At 52.5% G+C, this 22,385-nt stretch overlaps 1 protein-coding gene across 1 annotated transcript; it reads left to right on the forward strand.

Annotated features, from left to right (window-relative positions):
- Positions 1-560: 560 nt before the first annotated feature.
- N7447_010495 (uncharacterized protein) lies at positions 561-22,385 on the forward strand (the record flags this gene model as incomplete). Its single annotated transcript, XM_057234757.1, has 2 exons — positions 561-14,969; positions 15,027-22,385. 2 exons carry the CDS (start codon positions 561-563, stop codon positions 22,383-22,385), a joined length of 21,768 nt encoding a protein of 7,255 aa, XP_057080977.1.

Below are 22,385 nucleotides of genomic sequence, written 5' to 3' on the forward strand. Positions count from 1 at the left end.
GTGACACGTGATATCCACGGACCTAGGCCGTGGACACTATTGATGCCTCAAGCCCACTGAATACAGGAATACTATAGTCCCAAGGTCTAGTTGTTTGGACCGGTCCTTCCCTCTCCGGTGAAGGACAATCAATAGCTCCGTTCTACTCTTGACCCGGATCCCGCCAAGAGATTTGAATGAGAGTCTGCGGGTAACCAATGTGTACCTGGAAGAGCAATATGGCGAGCTCCACATGGACCCTAAGCCTCAACGGTTTCAGGAGCAGGTCTGCTTCAATGGCACGACTCGATTAGGATTTGTCCATGAGCCATGGCAAGCTATGGCAATCGGCGAGAAACATAATAGCAGTCAATGCCCATGATTGGATCAAATTTTGTTTTAAGCCCAATCGCTCAGGACACCCTTGTCCTTATCCAGGTTGCTTTTATCAGAGCTAGCAAGCCTGACATATAGGGTGTACGGAAATCCAGACATTCCATTATATTATTTTTCTGACTTGAAATGCAGGGAGCTTCCAGTCATCAGTGACTATGTATTATTCTAATTCATCCACAAACACCATGACTCCGTCGGACAGTGCCTCAGATTCCTCAAAGAGCGACAGTGAGATGAACACCTTCTCTGACGAAAATATGGCAACAAACAATGAACAACAGTTCCTCAAAGCCTGTGCTGAGGTACTCAAAATCCAGGTCGAAAAGCTGGATAAGTCTCAGTCCTTCATCGGACTGGGTGGAGACTCCATTGCGGCAATTACCCTAATTGCGCGATGCGAGGAGAGAGGAATCGAAGTAAAGACGGGCGATATCATCAACTCAAACAGCATCTTAGAGCTGTTCTCGACAACGAAACTACGATCACCTCGAGACAATGATAGTCCCCACTCGACAGTTGAGGGGACCCCCGGACCCAATGAAGTCGAACCCGAACGTTTCAGTATCTGGCAGGATTATAGCCGGGCTATGCCCGAAGAAAGAACAAAACTGCTTGAGCAAGTTGCAGTGAAGTGTGGAGTTGAAGCAGGCTCGATCGAAGATGTGTACCCATGCACTCCGTTGCAGGAAGGTTTGATGGCCATATCTGCCCGCAAACCAGCGGCCTACGTCGACCGCCGAGCGTTTGCCCTGGCACCAAACATCGATCTCCGTCGTTTCCAAGCAGCATGGGATACTTTGATAGAGCGGACCGCCATTCTTCGCACTCGCATTATTATGGGAACGAGTGGTCAATCTTTGCAGGTGGTGACCCGCAACGGCATTCCTTGGAGACACGGATCCACCCTGAAGAGTTATCTAGCGGAGGATAGAAAACAAGGTATGCAGCTTGGCCAGCCTTTGGCCCGCTGCGGACTTGTTACGGAATTAGTCGACGGAGGGGGAGCGACGTTTGTGTGGACGGCTCACCATAGTATCTACGATGGATGGAGTGCCCAGCTCCTCTATCGCCGCCTAGCCGCAATTTACTTCCAGCAGCTGCTGCCACAGTCTATCCCATTTACCCGGTTCGTGCGCTACCTGGAAGGAAAAGACCCAGTCATTGCTGCAAACTACTGGCGCGACCAACTTCAACGCGCGAACGCCAATTCCGTGGCACATTGGCCGGCATTACCCCACCCCAACTATCAGCCCAGTCCCCGGGCCCAATTCAAAGGCGAAATCCCGATTCTCGACGGCGCGGAACAAGGACTCGTCATGATGTCACATATCTTGCGCGCCGCCTGGGCGCTCGTCATGTCCCAGTACACGGGGCAGGACGATGTAATTTTTGCTGTCACGCTATCGGGCCGCAATGCCCCTGTCTCGCAGGTCGCCGAGATTTCAGCCCCGTTGATCACCACAGTCCCGGTGCGCATCGGCATTGACCCGACTCAGACAGTTGGCAAATTCCTGCAGGCCGTGCAGCGCCAAGCCGCTGACATGATTGACCATGAGCATACCGGGTTGCAGATGATAAAAACCGTGCTACCGGAGCTGCATGACGTTTTGAAGCTCCAGAGTCTGCTGGTTATCCAGCCAGCATCGGAACGAGATGTCTACAAAGCCTTCCCTGGACTCAGTCCGATCTCCCTACCAATGGAAGACTTCGACAGCTACGCCGTAAACGTGGAGTGTACCCTGGGGCGTCAAGCTGTGGAGATAGAGGTTATGTACGACGACGATGTGATCGCTGCAGCGGACCTGACCAAGGTTATGGAACAATTCTTCTTCTTGGTGCAGGAATTGTGCTGCCCGTTGGCCCAGGATCGACCGTTGCAGGAGGCCATGGGAATTTCCCCGAGTGACCGGCAGCTGATCTTAGATTGGAACACTACCGTTCCCAAGCCAATGAACCGGTGTGTTCACGATCTGGTGACTGACCAGGTAATGAGCCGGCCTACGGCCATCGCGGTCGATGCATGGGATGGCGAGTTACAGTACGCCGAGCTAGCAAGCCAGAGTATTTCATTGGCCCATTTCCTAGTCAGCTTGGGAGTAGGGCCCGAACAGACCGTGGGACTGTGTATGGACAAGTCTAAATGGGCTATGGTAGCCATGTTGGCCACTATGTACGCTGGTGCCGCAGTATTACCATTGTCGGGAAGTAGTCCACTACCGCGTCTTCAGAGTATTGTCCAGGACGCCGGAACTAAAGTGATTATTGTGGATCAGGGCCAGAAGAGCCGGCTTGAAGGCCTTGACGCGAACACAGTGGTCATCGGTACCACCTTGATGGCGAACATACCTACGACTATGGAACCGCCACAAGTTGGCATCACACCGCAGAATATCGCATGGGTTGTTTACACCTCAGGAAGTACTGGCACCCCTAAAGGTGTCGTATTGGAGCACCGGTCGCTGTGTACCAGTCTCACAGCCCACGCGGCCGCCATGGGAATTAACCAGTATACCAGGACACTTCAATTTGCTGCCTACACCTTCGATGTGAGCTTGTGCGATATATTCAGCACCTTACAGGCCGGCGGTTGTGTTTGTGTGCCGTCCGAAGAGCAGCGCATGAACGCATTGGAAGCGACGGCTGCGCGAATGGAGATCACCTATGCGGAACTGACATCTACGGTCGCCGCTACCCTTTTGCCGGCGGAGCTGCCTTCGTTGTCCACGTTGGCACTCAGTGGTGAGCCGCTAAATCCTGTAGTTCTGTCTATATGGGCACAACGCACAAGAGTGTTCAACTCTTACGGCCCGTCTGAATGCTCCATCGTATGCTCAAACAGCCAGCGGCTATTCCATACCCAGGAGGCCCGAAACATCGGACGTCCCATGAAGTCCAACTTCTGGGTGGTGCAGGCGACGGACTACCAAACTCTGTGTCCCACCGGAGCTCCTGGTGAGCTACTGATTGAAGGCCCTCTGCTTGCTCGCGGCTACCTCCACGACGAGGCTAAGACCAAGGCCAGCTTCATCCTCGACCCGAAGTTTGTGACCCAACTGGGTCTCCCTTCCGGACGTCGCATGTACCGTACCGGTGACCTGGTGAGCCAAAATTCGGATGGATCTCTACTCTATCTCGGCCGCTGTAATAGTCAACAAGTCAAAATCCGCGGTCAGAGGGTGGATGTTAGCGAGATTGAGTATCAGATCACGCAGCAACTTTCTGGCACTGGAAGCGTTGCCGTGGAGCTGGTAGAGCGGGGAGCCCAAATTAATCTAGTGGCCTTGATGAATTTCGCCCCGAACAGCCCATATATGCGCACCGTCCCCGTGCCAGTGACGAAAAATGCAATCGCTGGGAGTGCTCTGGTTGCGAATGAAACACTCGCTTCAACCTTCCAGGAATTGCGGATGAAACTCTTGCAGTCCCTTCCCGCGTATATGGTGCCGACACTGTATATACCCATGGCTGATATGCCCACAAATGCCTCTGGGAAGCTGGACCGGCTAGCTATTCGAGCATATCTGAATACTCTCTCCCTATTAGATCTACAACGGTTTATGCCCAATGCAGGACCCAAGGCGGCGCCAACTACCGACATGGAGAAGCGATTGCAGGCCCTGTGGGCAGAGACGCTGCAAATTGATACTGAAACTATCGGTCGTGGGGATGATTTTTTCCAGATCGGTGGTGATTCTGTTGCCGCAATGCGCATGGTGGCTCTCCAAGTAGCGCGTGAGCTTCAACTCACCGTTGCTACCATCTTCCAACATTCAAACCTATCGCATCTCGCTCATTTCCTCGAAGAACAGAGCGTGGAGGAGCAGCCAGAGGAGCCAGATCCAGAGCCCTTTACTCTGTGGCAAGGGCTAGCACATGCTGATTCAGTCAGCCAGGCCCAACGGCTTGAGTGGATTGCCAGAAGATGTGACGTCTCTGTGGAAGAAATTGAGGACGTCTATCCTTGCACCCCCACTCAGGAGGGACTTATCGCTATTACAGCCCACCAGCACAGCGCATACGTCAGTCGACAGGTGTACAGACTAGCCAGTTCAATTGAATTGGACCGCTTGCAGGCGGCATGGGAAACATTGGCCACAGTGACACCGATTCTGCGCACCCGCATTTTAGTTGACCAAGAGGTCAACGAAAGCAGATTCGTGCAGGTTGTGGTTCGGCGCCAGCTAAGCTGGCAGCATAGTTCTGATCTTGACCAGTACATGGGTAGTGACCAGGACAAAGAGATCCAACTGGGCCACCCCCTCGTGCGCTTGGCCCTCGTGCAGCATCCGACGGAGCGCTTCCTAGTCTGGACCGCGCATCATAGTGTCTATGATGGATGGAGTGCCGGGCTCATGCATCAGCATCTGGCAGACATCTATCTACATGACCGCATCCCTTCTGCTGTCCCATACCCACGTTTCATTCGGCATCTATTGCGACGGGACCATGCCGCCGATGTCAAATACTGGTCTAGCCAGCTACAGGGGGACCTGGTAGTGAACTGGCCGCCGCTGCCTCAGGAAGGCTATCAGCCCAAGCCTATGCACCGCGACATCTACAACATGCCCTTGCGGGCTTCAAAGATTCACACCCGCCCCGCATCCGCCCTACCCGCTATCCTCCGAGCAGCATGGGCCCTGGTCATGGTTAAATATGCGGGCCAAGGGCACAGCGTGGTATTTGGCATGACGTTAGCAGGCCGAAACCTTCCAGTACGGCAGTTGACAGAGCTTGTGGCTCCCACTATTACTACAGTGCCTATTCGGATTGACGTCAATCAGAAACAATCTGTTCGCGACTTCCTGCAAATGGTTCAGCAGCAAGCAACGGAAATGATGGATTTCGAGAATACAGGCTTGCAAGGGATCCGAAAGCTGGTCCCGGAGCTTCGACCGGTTGTCGAAGTGCGGAATCTGTTGGCAATCCAGCCCGCCTGGGAAGATCAAGATACTGTATTCCCTGAAATGGAGGCTTTGCCGGTCAGTATGGAGGGATTCGATATCTATCCACTGACTGTGCAGTGCTCGCTAGGCTTGGACGCGATCACCGTCGAAACACGCTATGATGAGAATGTGATTGCTGGGGCGCAAGTGAAGAGGATGGTGAGGTGCTTAGAACATGTGGTGAAACAGCTCTATAGCACTCACACGGACACATACCAAGTCCGCGATATTTCGCTGGTCAGCACTGATGACCAAGACGCCATCCTCCGCTGGAATGGTACCGCTGCTCCACGAGTCGAACAATGCATACATCACTTGGTGGCGGATCAAATCAATCAACGACCCGATTCCACCGCTATCTGTGCGTGGGATGGAAATTTGACCTACAAGGAACTCGCAAACTACTCGAGCCAGCTGGCCTGGTATCTTAAGGATTTGCAGGTTGGCGCTGAAAATATGGTTGGGGTGTGCATGGACAAGTCCAAATGGGCCGGCATTGCGATGCTAGCGATTCTGCAAGCTGGAGGAGTCGTTGTTCCGCTTGGAGTGGCCCATCCTATGGCACGTCTTACAGGAATACTGGAGGACACTAGGGCAAACATTATCTTAGTGGATGCTGAACAGCGAGCCCGGCTCTCAAGTCTTCCCGACGTCAAACTCGTGGTTGTAAATGAGAGTCTCTTGCAGACCATTCCTGCAAGAGAGGACACACTTAATGCAAGAGTCGGTCCTGATAACGCTGCATGGGTGATTTACACGTCAGGAAGCACGGGAAAGCCCAAGGGAGTTGTCCTGCAGCATCGTGCCTTGTGCAGCAGTATCAAGGCCCACGGAGCTCGCTTCGGAATGAACTCTCAAACACGTATGCTGCAATTTGCAGCCCACACTTTCGATGCCTGCATCCAAGACTATTTCACAACACTTTCCTGGGGTGGTGTCGTGTGTGTGCCAAATGAGGAAGAGCGAATGAGTGACTTTACGATGGCGATGCACAGGATGGAGGTGACCTTCGCAACTTTGACCTCCACTGTAGCGCGACTGATTCATCCTCCCGACGTGCCTTCAATGCAACAACTAGCATTAGTTGGTGAGCCAGTCAAAGCGGACGTAGTCAAGCAGTGGTTGCCCTATGTCACCGTTCTGAATGCCTACGGCCCGTCCGAATGCTCGATTCACTCAAGCTGTAGTGAACCCTTGATTGATCCCAAACAAGCATCGATAATTGGTACATCGATGGGGACTCGATTGTGGGTAGTTGATGTTGATGATTTCAATCAACTGTGCCCTATCGGGGCGCCAGGCGAGCTCTTAATCGAAGGACCTCTGTTGGCACGCGAGTACCTGAATGACGAGGCAAAGACCAGAGCGGCTTTTGTCTTCGAACCATCCTTTATCCAGCAGCTAAACATTCAATCGGACCATGGTGAGAGGTGGCGGATGTATCGCACTGGTGATATGGTGCGACAGAACGAGGATGGGTCGATCACCCATCTAGGTCGACGTGATACACAGGTGAAGATTAACGGCCAGCGCGTAGAGGTGGGTGAAATCGAGTATCAAATAACACAACAGCTTCCAGGCGCACGGTCTGCAGCGGTTCAATTGTTGCAGGAGAGTGCATCTGAACAGGTTAGCTTGATCGCTGTGGTCGATTTTCAAGAAGGGTGTGAGCATCGCGATGGGCCCGTCATGTCGCACGGTTTGCTTCAGCCAACGCCTGCCCTACACACGGCCCTGCGAAAGTTACCAGGCACTCTGTTCCAGTTGCTCCCAACATACATGGTGCCTGCGGTTTTTCTGCCAATTCTGGAAATGCCCTTGAATGCATCCGGAAAGCTCGACCGCCGCGCGATTGGGGAGCTTTTGAAGGCGATCAGACCGGAGCATCGACAAAAATACCTGTCTGCTGGCGAGCTTTCCATCGAGCCTGCAACACCGATTCAACGCAAGCTTCAAGAACTCTGGGCCGGCGTACTGCATGTGCCTGTGTCCCAGATCAATATTTACGACAACTTCTTTCAGATTGGAGGAGATTCAGTGGTCGCTATGAGACTTGTTACGACAGCCGCAGGGCGCCAATTGCAAGTAACCGTGGCCGATATCTTCCAGCAGCCACGGCTGGCGGATTTGGCGGAGCAGCTGAGCACCAGATTGTTACCAATGGAAGAACTGAACAATGATCCCCAGCCGTTTTCTTTGTGGCTTGGCGAAAATCCAGTCGCGCAACAACAGCATGGTCAGTTGCAAGAGATTGCGAATCAGTGCAGCACTGTGGTGGAGAACATCCAAGACGCCTACCCCTGTACGCCCTTACAGCAAGAACTGATGGCCACTACTGCCGAGCAATCATCCGCATATGTGAACCGACTGACCTTCAAACTCGATCCGAATCTGGATCTCGATCGCTTCCAGGAGTCCTGGCGAATTTTGACTACCACCACTCCCATACTTCGCACGCGCATTGTAACCAGCAGCGAACCGTCGAAGCCGCTTCTGCAAGTTGTCCTAGATGAGGAGATTTCCTGGAACTTCAGCGACAGTCTCGACAACTATCTGGCATGCGACCAACAGGATGAGATGGGACCTGGGACACGGCTGGTTCGATATGGGCTGGTCCGCGACCATAATTCAGAAGAACGATTCTTTGTATGGACTGCCCATCACAGTTTGTACGATGGATGGAGCACCGGTCTCCTCTACAAAAATTTCACTGAGATCTTCCAGTCTGGGCATGTCCAGTCTCCCGTCCCGTTCACACGATTCATTCGGTTTTTGCGCAATCAGGAGGAAGACGAAAAGAAAAAAATGGATCGTGCAGAGTACTGGTCCAACCAGCTTCAAGGCGATGTGATGAACAACTGGCCTTCTCTTCCACATGTCGGCTATCGACCACGACCAGGACTAGAGCTTACGCAGGTGGTATCTCTTGGTGCGCACGGGTCAGGCAGCACAGTGACCGCATCCAATGTGCTCCGGGCAGCCTGGGGCTTGCTGATGGCACAATACTCAGGTCACAATGATGTCGTGTTTGCCGCCACTCTATCTGGTCGGAACGCTCCAGTGTTAGGAGTAGAGAGCATGGTAGCGCCGACCATTACCACCGTTCCTGTGCGCGTTCAAATTGACTGGAACCAAGATGTGACATCGTTCTTGAATTCGGTGCAAGAACAAGCCGTGCAGATGATTGACTATGAGCACACCGGTCTACGGACAATCAAGACCCTCATCTCCCCGGAGTCGCGTCCGGCACTTGAACTTCGGAACGTCTTGGTGGTGCAAACCGCCGAAGAAGCCAGTGCAAACAAGCAATTCCCTGGTGTGCAGCAACTGTCAGGTGGCGCAGTGACAGAATTTGACAGTCACATCCTGACCGTGGACTGCACGCTGAGTCCTGTAGAACTCCGGGTAGCCATCCGGTATGACGAACACGTGGTGCCCACGCCACAGGTCCAACGGATCCTGTCACAACTCACACACCTGGTGCAACAGCTATACAACCCAGCATTGATTAAATCGCGCAATCTTGGGGAACTGGACTTGATCACTCCCGCGGATAAACAGCTGATATTCGAGCACAATGCTCTTGTCGATGTCTCTCGTGTTGATCAGTGCATCCATACGCTGGTCTATAAGCAAGTTTTAGCACGACCTAGCTCACCAGCTGTTTGTGCCTGGGATGGAAATCTCACGTACAGTGAAATGTTCAGTCAAGCCGTGCGGCTGGCGCACTTCCTTGTTGACGCAGGCGTCGGTCCTGAAACGAAAGTTGGCCTGTGCATGGACAAATCAAAGTTCGCCATCGTGGCCATGCTCGGCACACTTTTCGCTGGTGGCGTAATTGTTCCTCTCGGTGTAACTAACCCTATTTCGCGGTTAAAGATTATTGTTCAAGATACTGCGGCGAATGTGATTCTCGTTGATGCAGAGCAGCAAGTCCGACTCGGAAGCCTGGATCTCAACGTGAATCTAGTCATTGTCGACACGGCACTGCTGGATGGACTAGCTTCGAAGACTCATGCCCCAGTGACCACCGTTACACCCGACAATGCAGCCTGGATCATTTACACATCCGGGACTACGGGAACCCCCAAAGGCCTTGTACTTGAACATGGTGGATTGTGTACCAGTATGAGAACGCAGGCCAACAAGATGAATATTTCCAGCGAGACGCGAGCGCTTCAGTTCTCTCCATTTACCTTTGACGTCAGTATTTCCGATGTCTCGGCAACTCTCATTTATGGTGGCTGTGTCTGTATGCCATCGGAGGATGACCGGTTCAATAATCTCGCAGAAACTATGCGCATCATGATGGTCAACTTCGCCAGTTTGACTCCAACCGTGGCACATTTAATTTCTCCTGCTGAAACACCATCTCTACACACGATTGCATTGACCGGAGAAGCCCTGACGCCCGAGGTGATAGAATTGTGGAATCAGCCCGGGGTAAGCATCTACAATACCTATGGCCCATCCGAGGGATCCGTATGTACTGCGAATGGACCGGTATTACACCCCGAGGAGGCACTCACAATTGGCACGCCCATGGCCACACGTCACTGGGTGACCCATCCTCACAACCACAATCAGTTGTGCCCCATCGGCGCCACTGGGGAATTGTTAATCGAAGGCCCTCTGGTGGCTCGGGGCTATCTGAACAATCCTAAGAAGACAGCTGTCTCTTTTATTGCCAAACCTGATTTCCTGTCCACCTCATCGGGATGTCGCTTTTATAAGACCGGTGATCTCGTTTGTGAGCAAGCGGATGGGTCGTTCGCATATATCGGGCGGCGTGACACGCAAGTAAAAATTCGTGGCCAACGAGTGGAAATCGGCCAGATTGAACACCAGATCGCGCAAAAGCTTCCCCAAGCTCAGACCACAGTGGTTCATCTGCTTGAGCTCGATACCAAAATGTTTCTGGTTGCGGCGATTCAATTCAGAAAGGATGGCGAGCAGACTGCGGCTGACACAAAATCCCTAAAACCTCTGGTACCAACATCAAGCCTCCGATCGGCATTCGCTACGCTGCGCCATGGGTTGCTTGAAGTTCTACCCACTTATATGGTACCACTGTTTTATGTGCCAGTTGCTCACATCCCTCTAAATACATCAGGAAAACTGGATCGCCGGGCTGTGGAGACATTCTTACGTGGAATTCCTTCAAGCAGTTTGGCAGCATATATAGCAGATGAGACCCAGCTCAAGACGGCGCCATCCACTCCGATGGAGACATTCATCCAACCAATATGGGCGCAGGTGTTAGGAGTTCCCATTAAGGAGGTTGGTGCTCACGACGATTTCTTTCATTTGGGCGGTGACTCTGTCACAGCTATGCGGATGGTTGCAGCTACCAACAAAGAGAGCAAGGAGTTGAAGCTGGCTGTTACTGACATCTTCCAAAATCCCCGACTGTCGGACCTTGCACGTGTCATGGAGGAGAAAGCCATGGAGAATGAGAGGGTAAGCGCATTGGAGCGTGACCCCATCCCATTCGCCCTATGGGAAGAGAGTTTGAATACAGAGGCGGATAAGCGACCTGCACGCCTGGCCCTCATTGCCGAGCAATGTGGTGTTTCGGTGGAACAAATTGATGATGTATATCCGTGCACACCATTACAAGAGGCTCTTCTTGCAAGCACTGCACGTCAACCCTCGGCATATGTGAGCCGTCAAATGTATGCGTTGTCTGACAATATCGATATCGATCGGTTTCAGGCAGCCTGGCAGACCCTGGCTTCAAGCATCCCCATCCTGCGTACAAGAGCGATAATTGACGCAGATGGATCATGGCAGGTGGTTGTGCGGGAAGATCTTACCTGGCTCCAGCACTCCAGTCTAAAAGACTACATGAAACAGGACGAGGAGGCAGGCATCCAGCTCGGACAGCCACTGGCTCGATATGGTCTGATCTTTCCACCGTCTAGCGACGTAGTATTTGTCTGGACCGCCCATCATAGCATATATGACGGCTTCTCGATTCGTCTCATGTGCGAGGAGCTCATTCACATCTACAACCAGGCTGACTACATACCCCGATCCATTCCGTTCTCTCGCTTGATCCGATATCTGACGAAGATCAATACGTCGGACAGTCTGGCATACTGGGACATGCAGCTTGAAGGAGACGTGATGGCCGACTGGCCTCCTCTGCCCAATGCAGGATACGAGCCACGACCCAGGATCTCCATTTGCAAGAAAGTTACAGCTGCACCCCATCAGGGACAGAGCATTTTGATGGCCAACGTGCTGCGAGCCGCTTGGGGCTTGACCATGGTACAATTTTCTGGCCACAGCGACGTGGTATATGCAGCCAATGTCTCCGGTCGCAACGCCCCAGTCCACGAAGTGAGCGAGATCATCGCTCCAACCATCACCACAGTGCCCCTACGTATCCAAGTCAGCACTGATGGCTCTCAGTCGGTGGAAGATTTCCTTCGTGGGGTGCAGGATCAAGCCATCAAGATGATCGATTATGAGCATACTGGGCTACGAGGAATTCTCAGCCATCCTGCGTTGCAGCTACGCAATCTGCTCGTCATTCAAACCACGGCCGAAAGCGATACTACTCTCGATTTCCCTGGCATCGAAGCCCTTCCACTTGCAGTGGAGGACTTTGACAGTTACGGACTCAATGTTCAGTGTACTCTAGGACAAACTATCGGGATAGAAGCTCGATTTGACTCCAATATCGTGTCAACCACCTATACGACCCGAGTGCTGGACCAGTTCACTCACATCTTGGAGCAACTGTGCGATCAAAATCTCCAAAGCCACCCTTTGTTAGAGTTGGACTTTCTGAGTAGTGCCGATCAGAGCCAAATTGCAACATGGAATGCAACCGTTCCGGAGAGGGTAGACAAATGTGTCCACGAACTTGTTCAGGAGCAAGCACGCGCCTGTCCGACATCTCAAGCGATATGCGCATGGGATGGAATCCTGAGCTACAGGGAACTGACTAAAATGGCCGATTTCCTGGCACTCGAACTTGTGGCACTGGGAGTCGAACTAGAACAAATGGTTGGTGTCTCCATGTCCAAGTCGAAATGGGCGGCGGTAGCCCTACTCGCCACTCTCCAGGCTGGTGGTGTGGTTGTGCCCTTGAGCGTGAGCCATCCAACTCATAGAATTGAGACCATCGTGAACGACACCGAGGCGACGGTGATTTTGGTAGATGACTCAGAATATCGTCGCCTAAAGGGCAGTGTCAATTGCCAACTACTTGTAGTCGACTCACAGCTCCTCGAAAGGCTGTCTATTACGCCTGCCAGCGATCTCCGATCGTGTCCCTTGGTCACTTCAGACCACGCTGCCTGGGTAATTTACACTTCTGGTACAACCGGTACGCCCAAAGGAGCGGTTCTCGAGCACGGCACTTTGTGTACGAGTATCCAGTCTCACGGGGCACGATATGGATTCGGCACCCACACTCGCAAGTTGCAATACGCGGCTCATACATTTGACGGTACCATTGAGGATTATTTCACTACATTGGCGTGGGGAGGCCTATGCTGTGTGCCATCCGAAGATGATCGTCTCGATATTCGCAAGCTCACTGCTTTCATGCGTAGGACAGAGGTGAACGCACTTGCGACGACGTATACTGTGGCTGGATTGTTCTCGCCTGAAGAGGTACCCACACTGCGTCTCCTCGTCTTGGGGGGAGAGCCCGCCACAGTCGAGGTAACTAATCTATGGAGGACCAAGGTGGACTTGTTCAACTGCTACGGCCCGTCCGAATGCTCAATTTTCTCCTCGGCGGCCGGACCGGTTCAAAATGTCGACGAGATACACAACATTGGCCACGCGATTGGCACGCGCCTATGGGTTGCAGATCCACAGAACTACAACTTGCTATGCCCTGTGGGAGCGCCAGGAGAACTTCTCATCGAGGGACCCCAACTCGCTCGCGGCTATTTGAACAATAAAACAAAAACAAACGAGCACTTCATCTTGGACCCGCAATTCATGTCAAAATTCGGCCTCACCACAGGGCGTCGTGTTTACCGAAGTGGTGACATTGTGCGCCAGAAGGACGACGGGTCTTTTGTTTATGTTGCGCGACGCGATACCCAGGTGAAGATTCGCGGCCAGCGGGTCGAGATTGGTGAGATTGAACATCAGATCGCCCGGCACCTGCCAGAGACCCGGGCCGTGGCAGTGGAACTGATAACGCGAGGGGCAAATTCGCAGCCTGTTCTGGTCGGTGCAATCGAGTTTGCTCCTGACAGCAGGTACCAGACGGGTGATATTCAAGCCCCTTCCCTGAAATTGAGAATTCTACCACCAACGATGCTCATGACGGAGGCCTTCCAAAAGCTCCACAGTGCTCTTGTGCAAGTTCTACCAACACACATGGTTCCAGCATCGTATCTTCCCGTCGCCCAGATGCCTCGCAATCTCTCGGGCAAACTGGATCGGAGAACTTTGCGGGAGCAATTGACATTAATGTCCGCTGAGTCCATGCTGCAGTATCTTGAGGGAGGAGAGAAAATTCCACCTTCAACCGAGATGGAATACAAACTACATGCTCTGTGGCTTGAAGCTCTGGGAGTTGAGCAGTCGGATAGAGTGGGAGTGAGCGACAACTTCTTCCAACTTGGAGGTGACTCGGTGGCTGCCATGCGCCTTGCAGCAATGACCTGGCAGCAGCACAACTTGCACTTAACTGTGGCCGATGTCTTCCACCATCCTCGTCTTTGTGATCTCGCGCAGAACATGACTGAGCGCAGCTTTGAACTTGTTTCAGAAGAAGAGGATCCAGATCCCTTCACTCTGTGGGTCAATGCCTCACCTGAAGCCGTGCACGATATTGCGACCCGCTGTTGTGTGGACGTGAGTCAGATTGAAGATATATATCCGTGCACACCACTGCAAGAAGGATTTATGGCAACAACGACTCGGCAGTCTTCCGCCTACATCAGCCGACAAGTCTATTCATTGTCCGCCACAGAAATCGATCTGGACCGGTTTAAGTCCGCCTGGGAGACTTTGAACCACACAACTCCCATTCTCCGCACTCGCCTTATGATGGGCCATAACAAGGAAGCCATACAAGTTGTGGTACAAAGCCCTATCGTGTGGAGATCCAACGACGACCTCGCTTCATATATCGCTGACGATCGCGAAGAAGGCATGGTGCTGGATCAACCCCTCGTGAGGTACGGGCTGGTAACAGAATCGGCCGACAAATCTTACTTTATCTGGACTACTCATCACAGTGTCTACGACGGTTGGACAATGCGCGAGATTGCGCGGAGGTTTGTCGAGATCTACAATAGCAACAATCACACCTGGGCGCACTCTATCATTCCATATTCCAGATTTATCCGGTACTTGGTGCGGCAGGATCCTGTTGAGACGATCAATTACTGGCAAAATGAATTAACCGGCGAGGTGGTGACAGACTGGCCGCCACTTCCCCAGATTGGTTACCACCCTCGGCCCCAATCGCGGATTCAGAAAACCATCGCTCTCCCCAAGCAGTCAAACGAAGGCATTTTGGTTTCCACCATCCTGCGAGCGGCCTGGGCTATTGTTATGGTACAATACAGTGGGAATAACGACATCGCCTTCGCTGCCAGCGTCTCAGGACGTCATGCCGCCGTTAGGCAAATCAAGGAAATCGCTGGCCCAACGTTGACCACTGTTCCTGTTCGTGTATCAATTGACAAATCTATGACTGTGGTTCAACTTTTGCGAAAAATTCAGCAACAATCCACGGAAATGATTCCTTACGAGCAGACTGGATTGCAAAAGATCAACGAGCTGCTGCGAGAAATGAGTGGCTCTGCCTTGGCTCTTCGCAACCTGCTTGTGATCCAGCCCGCGGCGGAGACCGACAATAACCCTATCGCTCTTTCTGGCCTGGAGTCTCTTCCAGTACCCTTTGAAGACTTTGGCAGTTTTGGGCTTCAAGTGGAGTGTACGTTGGGATCCAATGAAATTGAAGTGGATGTACAATATGACGAGCAGGTGATTGCATCGCTGAATGTCCTGAAAGTGGTCGACTACTTCGTGCATATTGTCAAGGAGCTCTCAAATTTCAACAGATTTGAGCAACCGTTGCACATGTTACATGTCAGTCCGCAAGATGAGGACCAAATATTGGCCTGGAACCGTGTAGGTCCAACCCGCAGCGATCAATGTATCCATAACCTCGTTTTCAATCGCGTCTTACGACAACCCACTGCTTCCGCTATCTGTGCCTGGGATGGCGACTTCACCTACACCGAGCTTTCTTGTCATGCGGCCAGGCTTGCTGCTCATCTCATTCTTGACATGGGCATCAAACCAGAGAAGACTGTGGGACTTTGTATGGACAAGTCCAAATGGGCGGCTGTCGCCATGCTCGCAGTCTTGTACGCTGGTGGTGTTGCTGTACCTTTGGGAGTTACTCACCCTCTTACTCGGGTTCAAGGAATCACACAGGACGCTGCGGTGGAAACCGTGCTCGTGGATAGTGAACAGCATCAGAGACTGGCATCACTAGGCCTAAGATTATTTTCTGTGGATGCTGAATCTATCGAGAAACTTACACCAGTCGATCTCGTGCAGACCACCGCACTTATCCGGGACAATGGGGTGGCTCCGCATAATATGGCTTGGATAGTCTACACATCCGGAAGTACGGGCACCCCAAAGGGAGTCATTCTGGAGCACCGTGCTCTGAGTACAAGTATCGAGGCCCATGGTGTGGAATTTAAGATGGATAATACTACCAGAACCCTCCAATTTTCCGCTCATACATTTGACGTAACGATTCAGGATCTATTCACAACTCTCTGGGCGGGAGGATGCGTCTGCATTCCATCAGAACATGATCGCGTCAATAGGCTCACCACATCGATGATGTCCATGAATGTCAATTTTGCCACCTTGACCTCCACCGTGGCCTCGATGCTCGTCCCACAGCAGATTCCCTCTATGAGGACGCTGATTCTTGTTGGCGAACCTGTAACAGCTGCGGCTGTTGCCTTGTGGTCTCCTCACGCGACCGTTCTGAATGCGTATGGCCCCTCAGAATGCTCGATCCATTCATCTTGCAGTCGCCCAATGCATGACGCCGCACTTGCGTCCAACATCGGTTTCCCACTTGCCTGCTCCTGGTGGGTAGTGCAGGCTGAAAATCACCACGCTCTGTGCCCTATTGGAGCCCCGGGTGAGTTAATGATTGAGGGTCCCAATCAAGCCCGTGGATATCTCAACGACGAGGAAAAGACTCGGGCGGCTTTTGTCACAGACCCTGATTTTATGCGACAACTGGGCCTCTCCGGTCGACGGTTGTATCGAACTGGAGATCTTGTCAAACAAAATCCAGATGGGTCTCTGATCCACCTCGGCCGCACAGATCTCCAGGTGAAGATCCGAGGTCAGCGTATCGAAGTAGGTGAGATCGAATACCAGATCCAACAACACCTTGAGGGTGTGCGTACTGTCGCTGTGGAGCGCATCCAGCATGGGGCCGATGGCAAACAGGTCAGCCTCGTTGCTGTATTTGACATGATGAGCGAGAGCAACGAAAATCCTGCGAGGGGTGGTCCGCAACCCCTCGCTCCCAGTGATTACCTGCGTGCTATATTCAACGATCTTCGCCAAACGCTCTTCCGCGTCTTACCAGGATACATGGTCCCCGCCGCATACCTTCCTGTGGAGCAGATGCCATCAAATGCCAACAACAAGTTAGACAGGCGTGCTATTCGAGAACTTTTGGCGCAACACTCCCTCACACACCTTCAGCAATATATCCAACATGAAGGTGGGGAGATGAAGGCCCTCCCAGTGACAGCATTGGAAAAGCAGGTGCATGCGCTCTGGCTTGAGGTTTTGGACATCTCAGATGGTGCGGCGGGCATGAACGACAATTTCTTTCACCTGGGTGGTGACTCGGTGACTGCAATGCGGATGGTGGTAGTAGCAGCATCCCAAGGGCTTCAACTGAGTGTGGAAGATATTTTCAAGTGGCCCCAGTTGGTTGACTTGACCTCAAACCTCGCCGAACGGCCCTCAGAAGATCTATTTGCTCATGAAACAAAGGATCCTACGCCGTTTTCGATGTGGAAAGACCTCTATAACTGTTCCACAGATGAGAGAGAGGAAACTTTATCACGTGTCGCGAAGAGCATTGGCGTGGAAAAAGAGCAGATTGAAGATATTTACCCTTGCACGCCCCTGCAGGAGGGACTCATGGCAGTTACTGCCAAACAGTCGGCAGCCTATGTGAGCCGCCAGGTGTATTCGATGGGCAAGTCAACAAATCGCGAGCAGTTCAAGGCTGCGTGGGAGACCCTGTCCGCGGAGGTCAGCATCTTGCGTTCTCGGATCATAATGGAATCAAGCGCAGTACAAGTCGTGGTTCGCGGCACCATCCTCTGGCAATATGGCACAGACCTCCAGCAGTATCTGCAAGTTGACCGAGATAAGGGAATGTCTCTGGGCCAACCTTTAGTACGATATGGCTTTGTTGAAGAGCCGAGTGGAGAGTGCTACTTTATCTGGACTGCCCACCATGCCCTGTATGATGGCTGGACTGTGAGTACACTCAGCAAGCGACTAGCTGAGATCTATCACTCGAAACAGTCTCGATCCTCCGTCCCCTTCACTCGCTTTATCCAGTATCTGCAAAACGGCCGCCCTGACACGGCCTTTAGTACTGATTACTGGCGCGACCAACTGGAGGGCGACGTCATGGCCAGCTGGCCTCGACGACCAACGGATATCCAGCCACTCCCGCAAGAAGACCTCCAACAGGTAATTTCACTCCCGGCCACTCAAAGACAATGCAAAGTGACAATGTCTACTATCCTGCGTGCTGCATGGTCACTGGTGGTAGCACAGTACTCTGGGCATGGGGATATAGCCTTTGCTGCCACTGTGTCTGGCCGTAACGCTAGGGTTCGGGGGATCTCTGACATTGCGGGTCCAACAATCACTACGGTGCCCATTCGGATAAATGTGGAACAGACGCAAAGTGTGGCCCGGTACCTCGAGGCTATCCAGCTGCAAGCAACGAACATGATCGAACACGAGCATACTGGTCTCCAAGGCATCAAGGCACTTGTCCCCGAGCTTGCGCCTACGCTTGACACGGGCACCTTACTCGTAATTCAAGCTGCTGATGAGAGCGGTTCTGATGGACAGCTAGCCTTCCCGGGCATGGAAACGATCCCTATGCCGATCGAACCCTTCAATGCGCATGCCATCACTCTCGAATGCAAGCTCGGACAACAGCAAGTTATCTTCGACGTTCACTACGACAAGAATATCATCCCGTGTTCCCAAATGAAACATGTGATGGACTATTTTGCCTGCTTGATCCACCGATTGTGCGAGCCGGTGGTCCAATCGGAATCGGTAGCCGATATATTGGCGATTGACCAGGGGAGTCAAGAACAGATATTACAATGGAACACAGAGGTACCTGCACGACTAGAGAAATGTATTCATGAGATGGTTCGAGAACAGGTGGATCGCTCCCCCTCAGGGACCGCTATCAGTGCGTGGGATGGAGATCTCACATACGGTGAATTTTACTCCGCAGCCGCACGTCTGGCACACCATCTCGTGTCTCTCCACGTCAGTCCCGAAAGCGTCGTTGGGTTCTGTATGGAAAAATCAAAATGGGGATCAGTGGCGATGCTGGCTATCATGCAAGCAGGAGGTGCCATTATGCCTTTGGGGATAATGCACCCTTTGGCCCGCATCGAATCCATAATCGAAACCTCTCAGGCACGCGTCATTGTAGTGAGTCCAGAGCAAGGGGAGCGACTGCGGGGTCTGAGCTCCTTTGCTCATGTCAAACTCGTCGTCCTCGATCAGGAGTCTTTCGATGGTCTTCCATATTACACTCAACCCCCAGATACTGGAGTGACACCTTCGAACGCGTCCTGGGCAATTTTCACTTCTGGTAGCTCTGGCATTCCTAAGGGCGTTATCATTGAACACGGGACCATGTCGACAAGTCTAGACGAGCAGGGACGGTGGTTGGGACTCACGCCGAGTACTCGATTTTTGCAGTTTGCATCATACACATTCGATAACATCATCACTGACACCTTCGCCACAACAGCATTTGGAGGCGTGGTATGTGTGCCCTCCGAGGAGGACCGCATGAACCGGCTCACTGAGGTCATGGCAGACATGAACGTCAACACAGCGATGCTTACATCCACCGTGGCCCAGCAGATCGCTCCGATAAGCCTTCCTGCCATGCGCAAACTCATTTTGACTGGCGAATCAGTCCGTGCAGATGTTGTTAGCCTTTGGTTGGACGATGTCGAAGTCTACAACGCCTATGGGCCCACGGAAGGCTCGATGAGCACTTGTACCCGGCCTTATACGAGCGCCTACGAAGTCAGCAACATCGGATTTCCACTGGCCACACGTTTATGGGTCACACAGCCCAACAACGACAATCTTCTCAGCCCTATCGGAGCCCCAGGTGAGCTCTGGATTGAAGGTCCCTTCCTCGCACGGGGCTATCTTGGTGACCCAGCCAGAACGGATGCGTCATTTATCGTCGATCCGGAGTTTACAGGGCGCCTGAACTTGCATGGACGACGACTCTATCGCACTGGCGATCTCGTCCGGCAGAACGAGGACGGCACATTGATCTATCTCGGCCGACTGGACTCCCAGATCAAAATCCGGGGCCAGAGAGTCGAACTAGGCGAGATCGAACATCAAATCTTGCACCATCTACCGGGCGTCAGCGCTGTAGCAGTCGTGCCACTCACAGAAGACCAAGATCAAAGGATCACCCTGGTGGCAGTTGTCGAGTTTGCGGCAGACACTGCGCATCGCCTTGTGCCGATAACACCATCAGGAATTCTGCCGCTATCAACAGAGCTGCAAACGGTATTTGCGAAGCTGTACCAGATATTACTGCGAAAATTACCCCTTTACATGGTTCCGCCTGTTTTCCTTCCGATTGCTGAAATGACTCGCAACTTATCTGGGAAGCTGGACCGCAAGTCTTTACGTGCGCTACTGGTAAGCATCGAAGGCGATAACATTCATGAGTATCGAGTTAGTGATAGACCCAAAGTGGCCCCGTCCACCAACATGGAGCGAGACTTGCAGGCATTATGGGCTAAAGGGCTTAATCTCAAGCTGGAAAGTATTGGGGCCAATGATGATTTCTTCCACATTGGTGGAGACTCCCTCGCGGCAATGCGCATTGTTGCAGCTTCGCACTCTCGGAGCTACACTTTGACCGTAGCCGACATCTTCAAGTACTCCTGCCTCTCAGACCTGGCTCTGATTTTGAGCGCTCAAGCAGAGAATGAAACCCCTGTCGTTTCAGATGATGAAGTGGCTCCATTCTCGTTAATCGGTTCTGACAACCCCGAAGAATTTATCCAAAATGTGGTATACCCGGTCTACAATTGCAGCACCCGCGATGTTATTGACATCTTGCCGACCACCGACTTTCAAGCTATGACGGTTGCAGGTGTTCTCACTACCCCCAGGGCTGCAAACTGTGCGCATTTTCTCCTCGATGGTAATGGCACCTGTGACATTGAGACATTGAGAAAAAGCTGTTCAGATCTGATCAAAACCCTTCCCGTATTACGTACGGCCTATGTGTTTGACCAGGGCCGACTTCTCCAGGTGATTAAGAGGGTCCATGAGCCCAAAATCCGGATCTTCAGCACCGATCGCTCCATCGAAGCGATGACGTCCGAGATCATCAACCAACAATTGCTTCCGCCTCCCCGCCTAGGCGAGGCTTTCACCCAGGTTGCCATTATTGAGGAATCTCGAAGCTCCCGACACCGAGTTCTCTTGCGAATGACACATGCCGAGTATGATGCTGTCTCCGTGGAGGCAGTCTGGGAAAGCCTCAAGCGGCTCATCGAAGGAACAGTCCCTCACCCACAACCGTCGTTCTCAGCTTTCCTCTACCACCAGCAACAGAGCATTGCACCGAAGACCTACAAATACTGGACTGATCTTCTTTCTGGCTCGTCTATGACGATCCTCGGTAGCTCTTCCACGGCTATTGGTCAATATCCGTCCCAGGTCGTACACTTAGCCCCTCAAACTATTAAGTGCGTCAACCCTCAATCTGAAGGCATGACTATTGCGATTCTGGTGAAGGCGGCATGGGCAGTCACCCTCAGTCGCTTTTCCAACAGCCAAGATGTTGTGTTCGGTGACACGGTGTCCATGCGGGGCACTGTCAAGGCCTCCCTTATGAACGCCATGGGCTGTTGTGTCACACTCCTCCCGGTCCGTGTTCAGCTCTCCAATGAAGCCACTGTTCGGGAGCTTCTTCACAAAATCCGAGGTCAGCAGATTCAAAGTCTCGATCACGCTCAACTCGGATTCCGGGAAATTCTACATGAATGTACCGACTGGGTGACCTCGACGCGCTTTACCTCTACTTTCAACCACATATCGGAGCAGACCCGTACCCTCGACGTGGGCAGTCAGGAATACGCTATCTCGAGCTTCGAGACACCTGATGCGACGTGGACGGGCGATGTGGGCGTCACTGCGGTCTCTCGGAATGGTGAGCTAGACCTCCGAATTTCCTACCGGTCAGGAAGCATATCCAAGGAGATGGCATTGAAATACTTGCGTACCTTGGGCGATACCGTTCGGACCTTCCTAGACGACTCATCCCAAACGTTGAATGAGACGATGTCACCGTTCGAAACGCCAATCATCCCCCCAATGACCAAGCCCCAAAAGAAGGGACCGATTGTGCAACTGACGAAGCTCATCTCGAAAGAAGACGGCATGACGTGCGATAAGCTACAAAAGACACGGGAGTGGGAAGCTGTGCTCCAGCATCGTCGGGGAGTGGAAAGTAGAAAGACGCGCATTCCTTCGTTTGCACAGAGAGGTGGCGATCTCTTGGATGCCGTCTACTTATCATCTCTTCTGGGTGACGGAGATCGATCGATCTCGGCCCTGGATATTTTAGCGGAGTCACAGGAAGATGGGGATGGCCCCGTGGACGCTCCGCCATCGAAGAAGAGGCGCACGTCTCTCAAAATGGTGTGGGCCAGGTTGAGGAAAGGATATGCCCGGTCGATGGCGATTCAGTCGAGCAGACACTAA

This window comes from Penicillium robsamsonii, assembly GCF_028829455.1.
Source record: "Penicillium robsamsonii strain IBT 29466 chromosome Unknown utg000007l_segment0_segment0, whole genome shotgun sequence".
Lineage (NCBI taxonomy): Eukaryota > Fungi > Ascomycota > Eurotiomycetes > Eurotiales > Aspergillaceae > Penicillium > Penicillium robsamsonii.